Source organism: Poecilia reticulata, chromosome 18 (genome assembly GCF_904066995.2).
Source record: "Poecilia reticulata chromosome 18, P_reticulata-male-v2, whole genome shotgun sequence".
Classification (NCBI taxonomy): Eukaryota; Metazoa; Chordata; class Actinopteri; order Cyprinodontiformes; family Poeciliidae; genus Poecilia; species Poecilia reticulata.
In genome coordinates, this window is record NC_088847.1 from 20132435 (window position 1) to 20149451 (window position 17017).

Here is a 17017-nt window from a genome sequence, read left to right on the forward strand (position 1 = left end):
GCAGGCTGGATATTTGTTAATCCAGGCGGGCCTGGTGTTCTGACTATATGTGCTACATCGTCAGATATTTCTACCATAGAGCAAATGGATAGCTGTGTCTGTCGGTGCTACGTATCTAAAACATTTTTATGATTTTTATGTTTCAGAAGATGTAAAAGTGAACAAATCCGAGTTAACATTGTTCTATGTTTGTTCTTCTTCAAGAGCGTATCCGGTTAGCTGGTGCTGGAGCAACACGATGTTCTGGAAGAGTTGAAGTCTACCACAACAGTGTCTGGGGAACGGTCTGTGATGATGGATGGAGCTTAACAGATGCTCAAGTGGTCTGTAGACAGTTGGGCTGTGGACCAGCACTGTCTGCTACTAGTAATGCCACCTTTGGTGAAGGAACAGGACAAATCTGGCTTGATGACGTGTCGTGTTTGGGAAATGAAACTTCACTTGCAGAGTGTCAGCATCAAGGATTTGGGATCCATAACTGTGCACATGGAAAAGATGCTGGTGTCGTCTGTACAGGTGAAACTTGACAAATGTTTAATTAAATATGTTGATTGTTTAAAGGCTTAAATTTTCTGTGAACCAGTAAAATATAAGTCCCCAAATAGTAAATAACTTTCTGGATTCAGGATCACATTAGGGTTTGTTCAAACACAATTATTTAGTAGTTTGCTGTAGTTGTTATAAAATGTATTTAACCAATATTAACTTGTGTTGGTATTCTCCAATTGTGAGGTTAGGGCATGAATTAAATGCATATCGAATGAATATAATCAAGAAAAACTGAATTAATAAGGGAATCCAATGTTTAATGAAACAGCTATTTAGATTATTCTGCATTTTTTCATGCAGCAGTTTGGCACATTTGGAGTTTTAGGAAGATATCAATATCTAATATGTCAATTTGGACTTAAGTGAATGAAATTCAACTTTGAAAAGTGCTTTGAAATTTCTCCAAACTGCATAAAAATATTCACACAAGACAATATTGCAACCTGTACACCTTGTCCCTAGTGAGGTTGGGAGGTGCTGGTGCCCATTTCCAGCTAACGTTCTGGGGGTGAGGCGGGGTACATCCTGGACAGGTCGCCAGTCTGTCAACAGGACAAACAACCATGCACACGCAGCTAGGGAGAATTTAGAGAGACCAATAAACCTGACAGTCTGTCTTAGGACTGTGGGAGGAAACCAGAGAACCCACATATGCACAGGGAAAACATGCAAACTCCATGCAGAAAGACCCCAGGCTGGGAATTGAACCCAGGACCTTCCTACTGCAAGGCAGCAGTGCTACTAACTGCACCACTGTGCAGCCCCAATTTTGCAACCATTTTAATGGGTTGCTGTAAGTTTAATATTACACAATTAGATGCAACTCCATTTGTCAAAAACGTGCATATTTCTCTAGAGTGAAGTACATCTTGACATGTTGAGGATTTTGAAATGTTTTGTAACAAATCAAGTATTTGAAGGCACAAATTAAATTCTAAATTATAGCATGAAAGAATAATAATTTAGGAATGTGCTAAGACAAAATCACCAAGTTATTGATTAGTGTTTAGCCAGCCCACACCAGAGGATTTTAGCTAATGTAGAAATGCCCAACACGGCTAAATTATGCTCAAAGGTTGGAGATGAAAATATCAAACTTATGAATAACAGGAGAGAAAACACAGCAGATGAATCAGACTAAATTCCAACATTCCCCTCAATACTATTAATGACAGAGCAGCTACTTTCATTAATGTGGGATAGACAAACCTGTACATCTTACTTTTTGTACATATGTAACAATTTGGTTCAATAATGGAGCTCCAACCATATTTTGCATTGCTTCTAACTTTTTGTTTATTTTGTTCAGATAACTGAACAGTGTATCCATTTAAGTCATTTTATCTTGCTAGTGGTGACTGAATGTAATAGTGATGTAGAAAATTCAAATCCAAGCTAAATATTGGTGAATGTTTCTTCTTCTGCTTCTAGACTATATCCGGTTAGCTGGTGCTGGAGCAACACGATGTTCTGGAAGAGTTGAAGTCTATCATGACGGTGTCTGGGGAACAGTCTGTCATTATGGATGGGACTTAACAGATGCTGAGGTGGTCTGTAGAGAGTTGGACTGTGGACCAGCACTGAGTGCTCCCTATAATGCTGGCTTTGGTCAAGGAACTGGACAAATCTGGCTTGAATACGTGTCGTGTTTGGGAAATGAAGCTTCACTTGCACACTGTCGGCATCAAGGATTTGGGATCCATAGCTGTGGACACTGGGGGGATGCTGGTGTCATCTGCTCAGGTGAAACTGACAAATCTTTAATTAAATATACTGATTGTTCAAAGGCTTAAAGGTTGTGTGAACCAGTAAAATAAAAGTCCAGAAGTAGAAAATCACTATCTGGATTTAGGATCATTTAAGTTTTGTTCAAACACAATTACTTAGAGGTTTGCATTAGTTGTTACAAAATGTCTTTAACCAATGTTAACTTTGGTTATATTGTACAATTCTGAGGTTATAAATTAAATGTACATTGATGAAATATAATAGGTGTAGATAAAGAAATATTATGGAGGAATCTATTGTTTATTAAAACAGCAGAGAAAGTGCTCTCTGAGCTAAATTAGTTTAGATCAGTGTTTCCTAACCCTGGTCCTCAAGGCACACTGGCCTGCATGTTTTAGATGTTACCTTACTTTAGCACAGGACATTTCAATTGACAAGTGTTTGCTGAATTACAATCAGCTGATCAGGAGTATTAAAGCAGAGAAATATCTCTGATCCATGTAACTCCATCAGTCAAACACATGGCTATTTCTCTAGACAGAAACACATCTTATGTTCATAATTTTGAAATGTTTCAGAGAGGTAAGTCTTTAGAAAACCTAAGAGCCAACAGAAATGTTATGAGCTACAAGTCTTTAAAGATGCACATTTAAATCCTAAACTACAGCATGAAAAAATAATGATTTATGAATTTAATAAGACAGAATCACCAAGTTGCTGATATGTTTTTAGCAACCCGACAACAGAGACCAATTTAGTTATTCTAGAAATGTCCAACAAGGCTAAATTATGCTCAAAGGATGGAGATGAAAATATCAACCTTATGAATAACAGGAGAGAAAACAGCAGATGAATCAGACTAAATTCCAGCTTTCCCCTCAATACTATTAATGACAGAGCAGCTGCTTTCATTAATGTGGGACAGACAAACCTGTACATCTAACTTGTTGTACATATGTAACAATGTGGTTCAATATTGGAGATCTAAATATATTTTGCATTGTTTATAACTTTTTAGATAACTGATCAATGTATCCATTTAAGTCATTTTATCTTGCTGGAAAGAACATTTTCTTGAAAAATGGAGTTTTATATGTTAACATTTTATAGAAAATGTTTTTTTTTACAAATAGAAAATAATTTTATTGGAACATTGACTGATTTTATTGTAATTTAGGAAATTCAAATCCTAGGTAAATATTGTTTTATGTTTCTTCTTCTGCTTCAAGACCAGATCCGGTTAGCTGGTGCTGGATCAACACAATGTTCTGGAAGAGTTGAAGTCTACCACAACGGTGTCTGGGGAACAGTCTGTGGTGATGGATGGGACCTAACAGATGCTCATGTGGTCTGTAGACAGATGGGCTGTGGGACAGCACTGTCTGCTACCAGTAATGCTACCTTTGGTGAAGGAACAGGACAAATCTGGCTTGATGACGTGTCGTGTTTGGGAAATGAAGATTCACTCACAAAGTGTCATCATCAAGGATTTGGGATCCATAACTGCACACATGGGAAAGATGCTGGTGTCGTCTGTACAGGTGAAACTAACAAATATTTTTAATGAAACACTTTAAAGGCTTAAATGTTGGGTTGTCTAGTCAAGGGTGGCGCCAGGAATCTTGTGCACCATGACAAAAAATGTAATTAAAGAAAAACTGGGTTACGAATTGACTCTTATTAAGAGAGAAAAAATTCTAGAACTTTAAAATCCTTTTGACTCGTTATATCCTCTCTTATGCCCAGATTCAGAAAATGCTGTGCGCAAAGACTGAGATCACGCAGAGATAACAGCATCACAATAATCAGCATTTATTCAAGACAGATTCATACTATCACCAGAAAAGCACATCACAAAACATCAGAAACCTCAGAGCACAAACAACACATGAATTTACCTGAGAAAGGAACAAGACAAAAGATGGAAATGACAAACAAAAAGCAAAGATGTTTTTGGACAATTGCAAGAGCAAATCTAATTTGTTGCTCTGTGTAGAAAGTTTTATATTCTTGTATTTAATTTATTCAAATAAGGTATATCTTTGCTCATCTAACCAGGACCTGTCTCTGACCCTCTCCCTAAAGCCATTTGCCCCATTGTCTAAATAAAGTGGAAGCAGAGCTTCTCCTGAACTCCTGCTGGTTTATGGCTTTAACAGATCAGTGTGAAAAGCTGGAACGTTTTCCTGATTTGTTTTCCAGACAGACAAAAGGCAGATAAAAGAATCTGCTGTAACTACAAGTAAAACAAAGGTCAATAGGTCAGAATAAGTTAATGTTAAAACTATAATTAGGCTATTTTAATCAAGACATGTTAAGTTTTAAAACTAGTTTATTTTAAATGTATTTTCTTAACATAGTCTTACCATTTTCTGTCTCTATTTTTTTGAAAACCTGATTTTATCATTTTATTGGCAGCACACTAACTGCCACAGTCGTTCTTGTCTTGCGCTGACTGCTGCTGAACACCGTCACCATGAAGCGCTAAGCAGGGATGAACCATTTCATCCAGGGGGTGTTCAGAGCAAATGTGTGCTTTTTGGGTTTTGAGGGGTAACATTTAATATTTTCTGCTTAAAACAATTTTAGAAAACAAAATATAATTAATTTTGTAATTGACAGGTCTTCATTTTTTTCAATTTATATGGGAAAAAAATTGTGGGAACCCTTGGGATTGTCCTAACGTTCCCCCCTTATATGGCGACCCTGGGTCCAGTTGAAACTTTAATCCGTTGTTAACATTTGGTAACCTGTTTTTCCAAGCTGCCTTTAAACGAAACATGAGAGCTACTGGGTTTACACCTGTGCGGCAGTGAAGGAGACCTGCTGGGGTTTCTAATACACGCAGGTGTGTTAGAATCATGGCTGCAAAACGCAAAGAACTTTTCACAGGTAGTAAGGAGGATTATAAAGAAAGCTAAGGGAGACTATTGGAGAAATTTTTGTAATACAATAGAGAGAGATACAAAAATTGAAAAGATATGGAAAGTAATTAAAAAAATGAATGGTATTAAAAACAAGTTTGATTATCCTGTATTAAAAGTAGAGAATGTTGATATAATTGGAGATCAGGATAAAGCTGAGGTATTGGCAAAATTATTTAGTAAGATTCATAGCACAAATAACATTAGTGAAGAGGGAAGAAAAGGAAGAGAAAATACTGTTGAGTATAAAAATTTAATACAGAGTGACGAAGAAATAAATAATTTTTTGAATGTTGATTTTACCATAGTGGAATTAAATTGTGTGCTTAAAAAAATAAAAAATACAGCACCAGGTAAAGATAAAATTTGGTATAGAATAAGTCAACTAAGTGATAAGCCAAAAGCTATAATATTACAATTATTCAATAAAATATGGGAGGAGGGAAAATTACCAGAGTTATGGAAGGAATCTATTATTGTACCAATAGCTAAACCAGGAAAAGATCATTCAAAACCAGAAAGTTATAGGCCAATAGGATTAACTTCAAACTTATGTAAAATAATGGAAAAAATGATTAATAATAGATTAGTGTATTATTTAAATAAAAATGGATATTTTTAATTATCAAAGGGGTTTTCGTGAAGGGAAGTGCACCAATGAGTCAACATTATGTCTTGAGCATGAAGTTAGTTAGAAGAGCTCAAGTAAACAAAGAAAGTGTAGTGGCAGTATTTTTCGATATTGAAAAGGCATATGATATGATGTGGTAGAGGGGTTATTAATTAAGTTACACAAATTGGGGATTAAAGGAAAAATATATGAATGGATTAAAGATTTTTTAACAAACAGGAAATTACAGGTAAGAATTGGAGAAATAGTTTCAGATAAATATATAGTGGAAAATGGAACGCCACAGGGTAGTATTATAAGTCCATTATTGTTTTCGGTTATGATAATTGACATATTCAAAAATATTGGAAAGGATATGGATTGTTCACTCTTTGCAGATGATGGAGCAATATGGAAAAGAGGGAAAAATATTGAGTTCATAGTATAGAAATTACAAAAGGTCAGTATTGATATAGAGGTGTGGGCTCTGAAATGGGGATTTAAATTCCCAGTGGATAAAACAAAAGTAATTATATTTTCTCAGAAAAACAACAACAAAGTAATAGAATTTAAATTATATAATCAAAAATAGAGCAGGTAAAGTGTATAAAAGTTTTAGGTTTGTGGTTTGATGAAAAATTAAAATGGAATATTCACATTCAAAAGATTGTTGATAAATGTAAGAGAAAGTTGAAAATATTAAGGTGTTTGGCTGGTAGTGAATGGGGGCAGACAGACGATCGTTAAAACAGCTTTATACAGGAATGATAAGATCTGACTTTGATTTTGGTTGTTTAGTTTACAGTTCAGCAGCTAAAACTCATCTAGATAAATTGGACAATATTCAACATCAAGCATTAAGATTGTGCACTGGGGCATTCAAAACAATACCTACAGCAGCATTAGAAATAGAAACGGGAGAAATGCCATTAGATCTAAGGAGAACTAAACTAGGAATTAATTATTGGTTAAATTTGATGGGTAATAAATGTGATCATCCAACTCGGGAAATTTTAAAGTCATGTTGGGAAAAGGAAAAGAAAGAAGTTATAGATTGAAAATTGAAAAGGACATAAAGGAATTTAAAATTGATATTCTAGAAATTAGTTAAACAGATCCAATATCAATTATACCACCCTGGATTCTACCAGAAACAATAGTAGATAAATCATTAATGGTAAAGAAACAAGACAAATCAAATGTGGTAGATAGATATTCAGTGCAATCACATTTAAATCAGTATTATCGACATGTCCAAGTTTACAGATGCATCAAAAGAGCCGGAAAAATAGGAATAGCATTTGCAATCCCAGAATTCAATTTGTAAATAGGGAAGCGAATTACGGATGGGTTATCAATTTATACAGGAGAATGGTTAGCTATACTATTGGCATTACAATGGATAGAGGATGTAAAACCACTGCAAGCAATAATTTGCTCCGATTCAAACTCGGCTTTGATAAGCATAACATATAACAATATGGATTGTAGGATGGACATCTTATTAGAAATATATCAAACTCTATTTAGAATACAAAATATGGGCTTAGTAGTCGTTTTTGTATGGGTTCCAGGACATATAGGGGTAATAGGTAACGAGAGGGCTGATAAAACGGCAAAGAAGGCCAAACATAATCCTATTAGTTTTACTGTTAGGACAAGCAAATCTGAAGTGAAAAGTAAAATCAATGAGGAGCTGATGAAAATATGGCAGAGAAGCTGGGATGAAGGTTTAACAGGAAGATGGTTTTATAAAATTCAAAAGTTTGTAGGAAGGAAAAGAAAGGGAAGAAGAAACAGGAAGGAGGAAAGAATAATAACAAGGTTAAGGTTTGGACATACAGGGCTTAATTATTCACTTTTTAAAATACAAAAGCATAAAACTGGAAAGTGTGATTATTGTGAGAAGTTTGAAACAATAGGGCATGTTATTTTAGAGTGTTATAAATATGAAGATGCCTATTGAGAGAGTGTGAAGGTATTAAAGAAAGATTAAATTTATCAGATTTTTTGAGGAGGGATTTGGGGAGTAGACATATTCAAATAATTATTCGGTTTCTTAAAAAAATAAAGATAACCGACTGAGTTGAGTAAAGCTGTTGGATGCAGCTAATGATAGCTAAATGATGACTAGCTAATATCAATACAGCACCTTAAGCTTGTTAACAAGTAGCTTGTAGGTTATGTTGTTGTCTATGTTCAGCTACATAGATTCATTTTGCCCCCCTAAAAGTCGATCCCCCCGCAAACACACGTCGTTCAACCACACAGCTATTTGTAATCAATAGTGGGGGCCCAGAAAATGTTTGGAAACCCCTGGGGGGGCGCAGGACAAAAAGTTTGGGAACCACTGGCCTACAGAATACCTGTAAACTCTTCTTTGATCCACGTAACTCCATTCGTCAAAAACATGATATTTCTCTAGACTGAAGTACATCTTGATATGTTGAGGGTTTTGAAATGTTTCGGACAGATAAAGCTTTAGAAAACCTAAGACACCACAGAAATGTAATAAGTCACATGTATTAAAATATGCATATATATTTAAATCCTAAATTGCAGCATAAAAAATAAATAAATTGTGAATGTAATTAGACTGAATCACCAAATTGCTGGTAAGTCTTAAGCCACCCCATGCAGAAATATCCAACAAGGCTAAATTATGCTCAACGGTTGGAAATGAAAATATAAAACTTGAGAATTACAGTAGAGAAAACACAGCAGATGAATCAGACTCGCTTACAACAACATAGTCAAATATACTAATAACGCCAGAGCAGCTGTTTGGATTAATGTGAATAGCTATACAACAGTATACATTTTACTTTTTGTACATATGTAACACTTTGGTTCAATAATGAAGCTCTAAACACATTTTGCTTTTTCAAATTTTTAAGTGTTTTTTCATTTCACTGATCAGTGTAATCTTTGGACAAAATTTTCACTTGCTACAAAATAGTTTTTATAAACATTAACATGTTTTTTTCTATTTAAATGAGGATGAATTGATTTGTGCTTCAGGAGACTCAAACTAAATATTGTTTTATGTTTATTCTGCTGCTTCAAGACCAGATCCGGTTAGCTGGTGCTGGATCAACACAATGTTCTGGAAGAGTTGAAGTCTACCACAATGGTGTCTGGGGAACGGTCTGTGATGATGGATGGGACATAACAGATGCTGAGGTGGTCTGTAGAGAGCTGGACTGTGGACCAGCGCTGTCTGCTACCAGTAATGCCACCTTTGGTGAAGGAACAGGACAAATCTGGCTTGATGACGTGTCATGTGTGGGAAATGAAGATTCACTTACAGAGTGTCAGCATCAAGGATTTGGGATCCATAACTGCACACATGGGAAAGATGCTGGTGTCGTCTGTTCAGGTGAAACTAACAATTATTTAATAAAGTAAAGATATTGTTTAAATATCTTTAAATGTTGTGTGAATCAGTAAAATAAAAGTCCCCAAATAAAAAATCACTTTCTGGATTCCAGATCATATTGTTCTGTCAAATACAATTATTTAGTAGTTTGCTTTAGTTACGATCAAGAAAAGAGATGAAAAAAATCTAACTTGTGAACAATAGGGGGGAACACAGCAGATGAATCTGATTAAATTCCAACATACACCAAAACAATAAGAATGACAGCAGAATATATTGTATCTTTTATACATATAAAAGATACAATATATCTTTTATATGTATAAAAGATATACATATAAACCAAAAACTGTGTTTAATTTGATTCAACAATTAAACACAGTTTTTGGTTAAATCTTTTTGTGGTGTTTTCTCAGCTAACTGAATAGTGCACTCTTTTGACTCATTTTCTCTTGTTGGTGGTGAGTGAATTTATTTTGTGTTTTATGAATTGTATATCAAAGATAAATATTGTTTTATGTTTCTTTTGCTTCTAGACCAGATCCGGTTAGCTGGTGATAGATCAACACAATGTTCTGGAAGAGTTGAAGTCTACCACAATGGTGTCTGGGGAACAGTCTGTGATAATGGATGGGACTTAACAGATGCCGAAGTGGTCTGTAGACAGTTGGACTGTGGGACGGCGCTGGTTGCTACCAATTATGCTTTCTTCGGTCAAGGAACTGGACAAATCTGGCTCGATGACATGTCGTGTTTGGGAAATGAAACTTCACTTACAAAGTGTCAGCATCAAAGATTTGGGTTCAATTACTGTGGACACTGGCAAGATGCTGGTGTCATCTGCACAGGTGAAGCTGACATTTATTTCTCAAACAAATGTCTTTATAGAAAATATTTATCACTTAACATCTTTGTGCACCAGTGAGAGTTGTTTGAAGTTATCTAAAACACTGGTCCCAAAACTGTAAACCACTTTTTTGGGACACTTAACAATTTCTTCAGATAATTATTAATGTTATGGGTTGTTACACTATTTCTTTAACCTCTATGTTAACTTGTGTTAGCTTTCTGCTACTTTGAAATGCAACTCTTAGTATACTGGCATTCCTGGTCATTCTAGCAGGAAACCAGGGATTTCTGTTTTTCAGGAACAACAAGTCAGAAATATGCAAGACTCAATAAATTGCTGTGGAATAAAAAAACAAATCCTCTTGATTGGAAGAAAAAAGACAAGAATTAATAAGGGATAAATGTTAACTTATTTCATTGGGCCACAGGTTGTTTCTTCTTATGGAGAGTTTTCAAGTCTAAGTTCAGAGACAACGGTGTACATATACTTTGCAATGTGAAATTACATGGTTAAAAACCATTTATGCTTTATAACACACAATAATTAAAAGAATCCACAAACTGCTCATCTTTCTACAGATGTTCAGCTTATTTGTAGTAAAGAGACATATTCCTAAACAAAACATCTTGTATTAGTGGAGGCAACCTGATAGACTCTACAAGAAGATTTTATAAGGATGGTACCTTAATGTTCCTGACATTAAGGTGACAACCCTCTCCTTGGGCTGCCTTGTTGTGGTGGAGAGGTTTGAGTGTCCCAATGATCCTAGAAGCTATGCTGTCTGGGGATTCATGCCCCTGGTAGGGTCACCAAGGCAGAAAAGTCCTACATTTTTATTAGACTCTGACACCGGTCATACAAGGACATGACAGCCTTTATCAAAGGGCCTGGTACGGAGAACCACCCACAGTCCTCCCCGAGGGACAAGGCGCAGCATGAGGACCCCTATGGCGGATGAGAACGTTGGATTTTGTGTTCCCTCGCCCAGATGCAGGTCACTGGTGCCACACTGCAGAGCCAGGTCTGGAGGGAGGCATGATGGCGAGCACCTGGTGGCCAGGCTCTTACTCATGGAGGACATCGAGTCTGAGTGGACCATGTTCTGTGCCTCCATTGTTGATGCGGCTTATCGGAGCTGTGGCCACAACGTTGTCGGTGCCTGTCACAGCGACAACCCTCAAACCCGTTGGTAGACACCTTCGGTGAGACATACCGCCAGGCTGAAAAAGGAGTCCTATTGGCCCTTTTTGGCCTGTGGAAGTCCAGACGCAGCTGATGGTCACTGGCATCTGAAGAGGCATCTGGCACGAGTGGTTGCTGAGGCAATAACATTGACATGGAAGGAGTTGGAGACGCCATGAGAAAAGACTCTGCATGGCTTGAGGCCATTCTGGTCCAACATCCGTCGTCACAGGAGGGGGACGCAGTGCAGCAACAACACTGTTATAGTGGGAATGGTGTGCTGCTGACCTCGACTCGGGACATTGTGGATCGGTGGGCCAGAATAGTTCAAAGACCTCCTAAATCCCACCAACATGCCTTCCATTGAGGAAACTGAGCCTGGGGACTCTGGGTCGGGCTCTCCAATCTCTGGGGACGAGGTCGCCGAGGTGGTTAAAAAGCTCTCTGTGGAAGGGTCACTGGGGCGGATGAGATTGGTTCTGGGTTCCTTAAGGCTCTGGATGTTGTAAGGTGTGTTGCTGACGCGACTCTGCAATATTGCATTGACATCGGGGTAGTTCCCCTGGATTGGCAGTGGGGATGCCAATCCAGGTGGGTGGGGGTTCCCTTATCAAAAAGAGGGACTGGAGAGTGTACTGAAATTACTGGGGGTCACACTCGTAAGCCTCCTTATAAGATCTATTCAGTGGTCCTGGAGAGGAGGGTCCATAGGATAGTGGAACTTTGGATTCAGAAGAGCAGTGTGGCTTTCATCCTGTTGTGCAACACTGGACCAGCTTACACCCTCAGCAGGGTCCTGGAGGGTGCAAGGGAATTTGCCCAACCGGTCTCCATGTGTTTTGTGGACTTGGAGAAGGCGTTGGACCTTGTCCTTCGGGGTCTTGTGTGGGGTTCTCTGGAGAATGAGGTACCGGACCCTTTGATACGGGCTCTTAGATCCTTGTATGACCGGTGTCAGAGTCTAATAAAAATCTGTAAACTCAAATCAGGAAACTAATGAAGAATGATCAAACAAAACTGAACTCAGGCATACCTGATAAACTAAGAGGAACAGAAAGACAGAATTAAACAAAACCAACCCAAAAACAATATTGGGTCCAAATAAACGATTTGGTGAATATATTCTAACAAATATGTTAGGAGCATAAACTGACTGCTAAAAACTGCACAGGTTTACAGGCTGGATATGTGTTAATCCAGCCAGGCCTGGTGTTCTGACTATATGTGCTACCTCGTCAGATATTTCTACCATAGAGCAAATGGATAGCTGTGTCTGTCGGTGCTACGTATCTAAAACATTTTTATGATTTTTATGTTTCAGAAGATGTAAAAGTGAACAAATCCGAGTTAACATTGTTCTATGTTTGTTCTTCTTCAAGAGCGTATCCGGTTAGCTGGTGCTGGAGCAACACGATGTTCTGGAAGAGTTGAAGCCTACCACAACGGCGTCTGGGGAACGGTCTGTGATGATGGATGGAGCTTAACAGATGCTCAAGTGGTCTGTAGACAGTTGGGCTGTGGACCAGCACTGTCTGCTACTAGTAGTGCCACCTTTGGTGAAGGAACAGGACAAATCGGCTTGATGACGTGTCGTGTTGGGAAATGAAACTTCACTTGCAGAGTGTCAGCATCAAGGATTTGGGATCCATAACTGTGCACATGGAAAAGATGCTGGTGTCGTCTGTACAGGTGAAACTTGACAAAGTTTAATTAAATATGTTGATTGTTTAAAGGCTTAAATTTTCTGTGAACCAGTAAATATAAGTCCCCAAATAGTAAATAACTTTCTGGATTCAGGATCACATTAGGGTTGTTCAAACACAATTATTAGTAGTTTGCTGTAGTTGTTATAAAATGTATTTAACCAATGTTAACTTGTGTTGGTATTCTCCAATTGTGAGGTTAGGGCATGACTTAAATGCATATCGAATGAATATAATCAATAAAAACTGAATTAATAAGGGAATTCAATGTTTAATGAAACAGCTATATAGATTATTCTGCATTTTTTCATGCAGCAGTTTGGCACATTTGGAGTTTTAGGAAGATATCAATATCTAATATTTCAAAGTGAATGAAATTCAACTTTGAAAAGTGCTTTGAAATTTCTCCAAACTGCATAAAAATATTCACACAAGACAATATTGCAACCTGTACACCTTGTCCCTAGTGAGGTTGGGAGGTGCTGGTGCCTATTTCCAGCTAACGTTCTGGGGGTGAGGCGGGGTACATCCTGGACAGGTCGCCAGTTCTGTCAACAGGACAAACAGCCATGCACACACAGCTAGGGAGAATTTAGAGAGACCAATTAACCCGACAGTCTGTCTTTGGACTGTGGGAGGAAACCAGAGAACCCACACATGCACAGGGAGAACATGCAAACTCCATGCAGAAAGACCCCAGGCTGGGAATTGAACCCAGGACCTTCCTGCTGCAAGGCAACAATGCTACCAACTGCACCACTGTGCAGCCCCAATATTGCAACCATTTTAATGGGTTGCTGTAAGTTTAATATTACACAATTAGATGCAACTCCATTTGTCAAAAACGTGCATATTCTCTAGAGTGAAGTACATCTTGACATGTGAGGATTTTGAAATGTTTTGTAACATATCAAGTATTTGAAGGCACAAATTAAATTCTAAATTATAGCATGAAAGAATAATAATTAGGAATGTGCTAAGACAAAATCACCAAGTTATTGATTAGTGTTAGCCAGCCCACACCAGAGGATTTTAGCTAATGTAGAAATGCCCAACACGGCTAAATTATGCTCAAAGGTTGTAGATGAAAATATCAAACTTATGAATAACAGGAGAGAAAACACAGCAGAGAATCAGACTAAATTCCAACATTCCCCTCAATACTATTAATGACAGAGCAGCTACTTTCATTAATGTGGGATAGACAAACCTGTACATCTAACTTTTGTACATAATGTAACAATTTGGTTCAATAATGGAGCTCCAAACATATTTGCATTGCTTCTAACTTTTGTTATTTGTTCAGATAACTGAACATGTATCCATTTAAGTCATTTATTTTGCTAGTGGTGACTGAATGTAATTGTGATGTAGAAAATTCAAATCCAAGCTAAATATTGTGAATGTTTCTTCTTCTGCTTCTAGAATATATCCGGTTAGCTGGTGCTGGAGCAACACGATGTCTGGAAGAGTTGAAGTCTACCATGACGGTGTCTGGGAACAGTCTGTCATTATGGATGGGACTTAACAGATGCTGAGGTGGTCTGTAGAGAGTTGGACTGTGGACCAGCACTGAGTGCCCCTATAATGCTGGCTTTGGTCAAGGAACTGGACAAATCTGGCTTGAATACGTGTCGTGTTTGGGAAATGAAGTTTCACTTGCACACTGTCGGCATCAAGGTTTTGGGATCAATAGCTGTGGATACTGGGGGGACACTGGGGGGATGCTGGTGTCATCTGCTCAGGTGAAACTGACAAATCTTTAATTAAATATACTGATTGTTCAAAGACTTAAAGGTTGTGTGAACCAGTAAAAATAAAAGTCCAGAAGTAGAAAATCACTATCTGGATTTAGGATCATTTAAGTTTGTTCAAACACAATTACTTAGAGTTGCATTAGTTGTTACAAAATGTCTTAACCAATGTTAACTTGGTTATATTGTACAATTCTGAGGTTATAAATTAAATGTACATGATGAAATATAATAGGTGTAGATAAAGAAATATTATGGAGGAATCTATTGTTTATAAAACAGCAGAGAAAGTGCTCTCGAGCTAAATTAGTTAGATCATGTTTCCTAACCCTGGTCCTCAAGGCACACTGCCCTGCATGTTTTAGATGTTACCTCACTTTAGCACAGGAGATTTCAATGACCAGTGTTGCTGAATTACAATCAGCTGATCAGGAGTATTAAAGCATAGAAATATCTCTGATCCGTGTAACTCCATCAGTCAAACACATGGCTATTCTCTAGACAGAAACACATCTTATGTTCATAATTTTGAAATGTTTCAGAGAGGTAAGTCTTTAGAAAACCTAAGAGCCAACAGAAATGTTATGAGCTACAAGTCTTTAAAGATGCACATTTAAATCCTAAACTACAGCATAAAAAATAATGATTTATGAATTTAATAAGACAGAATCACCAAGTTGCTGATATGTTTTTAGCAACCCGACAACAGAGACCAATTTAGTTATTCTAGAAATGTCCAACAAGGCTAAATTATGCTCAAAGGATGGAGATGAAAATATCAACCTTATGAATAACAGGAGAGAAAACAGCAGATGAATCAGACTAAATTCCAGCTTTCCCCTCAATACTATTAATGACAGAGCAGCTGCTTTCATTAATGTGGGACAGACAAACCCGTACATCTAACTTTTTGTACATATGTAACAATGTGGTTCAATATTGGAGATCTAAATATATTTTGCATTGTTTATAACTTTTTAGATAACTGATCAATGTATCCATTTAAGTCATTTTATCTTGCTGGAAAGAACATTTTCTTGAAAAATGGAGTTTTATATGTTAACATTTTATAGAAAATGTTTTTTTTTACAAATAGAAAATAATTTTATTGGAACATTGACTGATTTTATTGTAATTTAGGAAATTCAAATCAAGGTAAATATTGTTTTATGTTTCTTCTTCTGCTTCTAGAGCGTATCCGGTTAGCTGGTGATGGATCAACACAATGTTCTGGAAGAGTTGAAGTCTACCACAACGGTGTCTGGGGAACAGTCTGTGGTGATGGATGGGACCTAACAGATGCTCATGTGGTCTGTAGACAGATGGGCTGTGGACCAGCACTGTCTGCTACCAGTAATGCTACCTTTGGTGAAGGAACAGGACAAATCTGGCTTGATGACGTGTCGTGTTTGGGAAATGAAGATTCACTCACAAAGTGTCATCATCAAGGATTTGGGATCCATAACTGCACACATGGGAAAGATGCTGGTGTCGTCTGTACAGGTGAAACTAACAAATATTTTTAATGAAACACTTTAAAGGCTTAAATGTTGGGTTGTCTAGTCAAGGGTGGCACCAGGAATCTTGTGCACCATGACAAAAAATAATTAAAGAAAAACTGGGTTACAATTGACTCTTAATAAGAGAGGAAAATTCTAGAACTTTAAAACCTTTTGACTCGTTATATCCTCTCTTATGCCCAGATTCAGAAAATGCTGTGCGCAAAGACTGAGATCACGCAGAGATAACAGCATCACAATAATCAGCATTTATTCAAGACAGATGCATACTATCACCAGAAAAGCACATCACAAAACATCAGAAACCTCAGAGCACAAACAACACATGAATTTACCTGAGAAAGGAAAAAGACAAAAGATGGAAACGACAATCAAAAAGCAAAGATGTTTTTGGAGAATTGCAAGAGCAAATCTAATTTGTTGCTCTGTGTAGAAAGTTTTATATTCTTGTATTTAATTTATTCAAATAAGGTATATCTTTGCTCATCTAACCAGGACCTGTCTCTGACCCTCTCCCTAAAGCCATTTGCCCCATTGTCTAAATAAAGTGGAAGCAGAGCTTCTCCTGAACTCCTGCTGGTTTATGGCTTTAACAGATCAGTGTGAAAAGCTGGAACGTTTTCCTGATTTTTTTCCAGACAGACAAGGGCAGATAAAAGAATCTGCTGTAACTACAAGTAAAACAAAGGTCAATAGGCCAGAATAAGTTATTAATGTTAAAACTATAATTAGGCTATTTTAATCAAGACATGTTAAGTTTTAAAACTAGTTTATTTTAAATGTATTTTCTTAACATAGTCTTACCATTTTCTGTCTCT

The 17017-nt window shown here is 37.2% G+C and overlaps 1 protein-coding gene and 1 pseudogene across 1 annotated transcript in view; both read left to right on the top strand.

The window, feature by feature from the left end:
* The window catches only part of LOC103480786 (scavenger receptor cysteine-rich type 1 protein M130-like), a 33849-nt gene extending 20927 nt beyond the window's left edge, over nucleotides 1-12922 (top strand). Inside the window, 7 exon segments of the mRNA XM_081599981.1 lie at nucleotides 205-516; nucleotides 1981-2292; nucleotides 3507-3833; nucleotides 8879-9215; nucleotides 9752-10038; nucleotides 12602-12813; nucleotides 12815-12922. Coding sequence (XP_081456107.1) covers nucleotides 205-516; nucleotides 1981-2292; nucleotides 3507-3833; nucleotides 8879-9215; nucleotides 9752-10038; nucleotides 12602-12813; nucleotides 12815-12922 — 1895 coding nt within the window.
* Nucleotides 12923-14384: 1462 nt separating this feature from the next.
* On the top strand, nucleotides 14385-16411 carry LOC145548896 (scavenger receptor cysteine-rich domain-containing group B protein pseudogene; annotated as a pseudogene).
* Nucleotides 16412-17017: the final 606 nt, after the last annotated feature.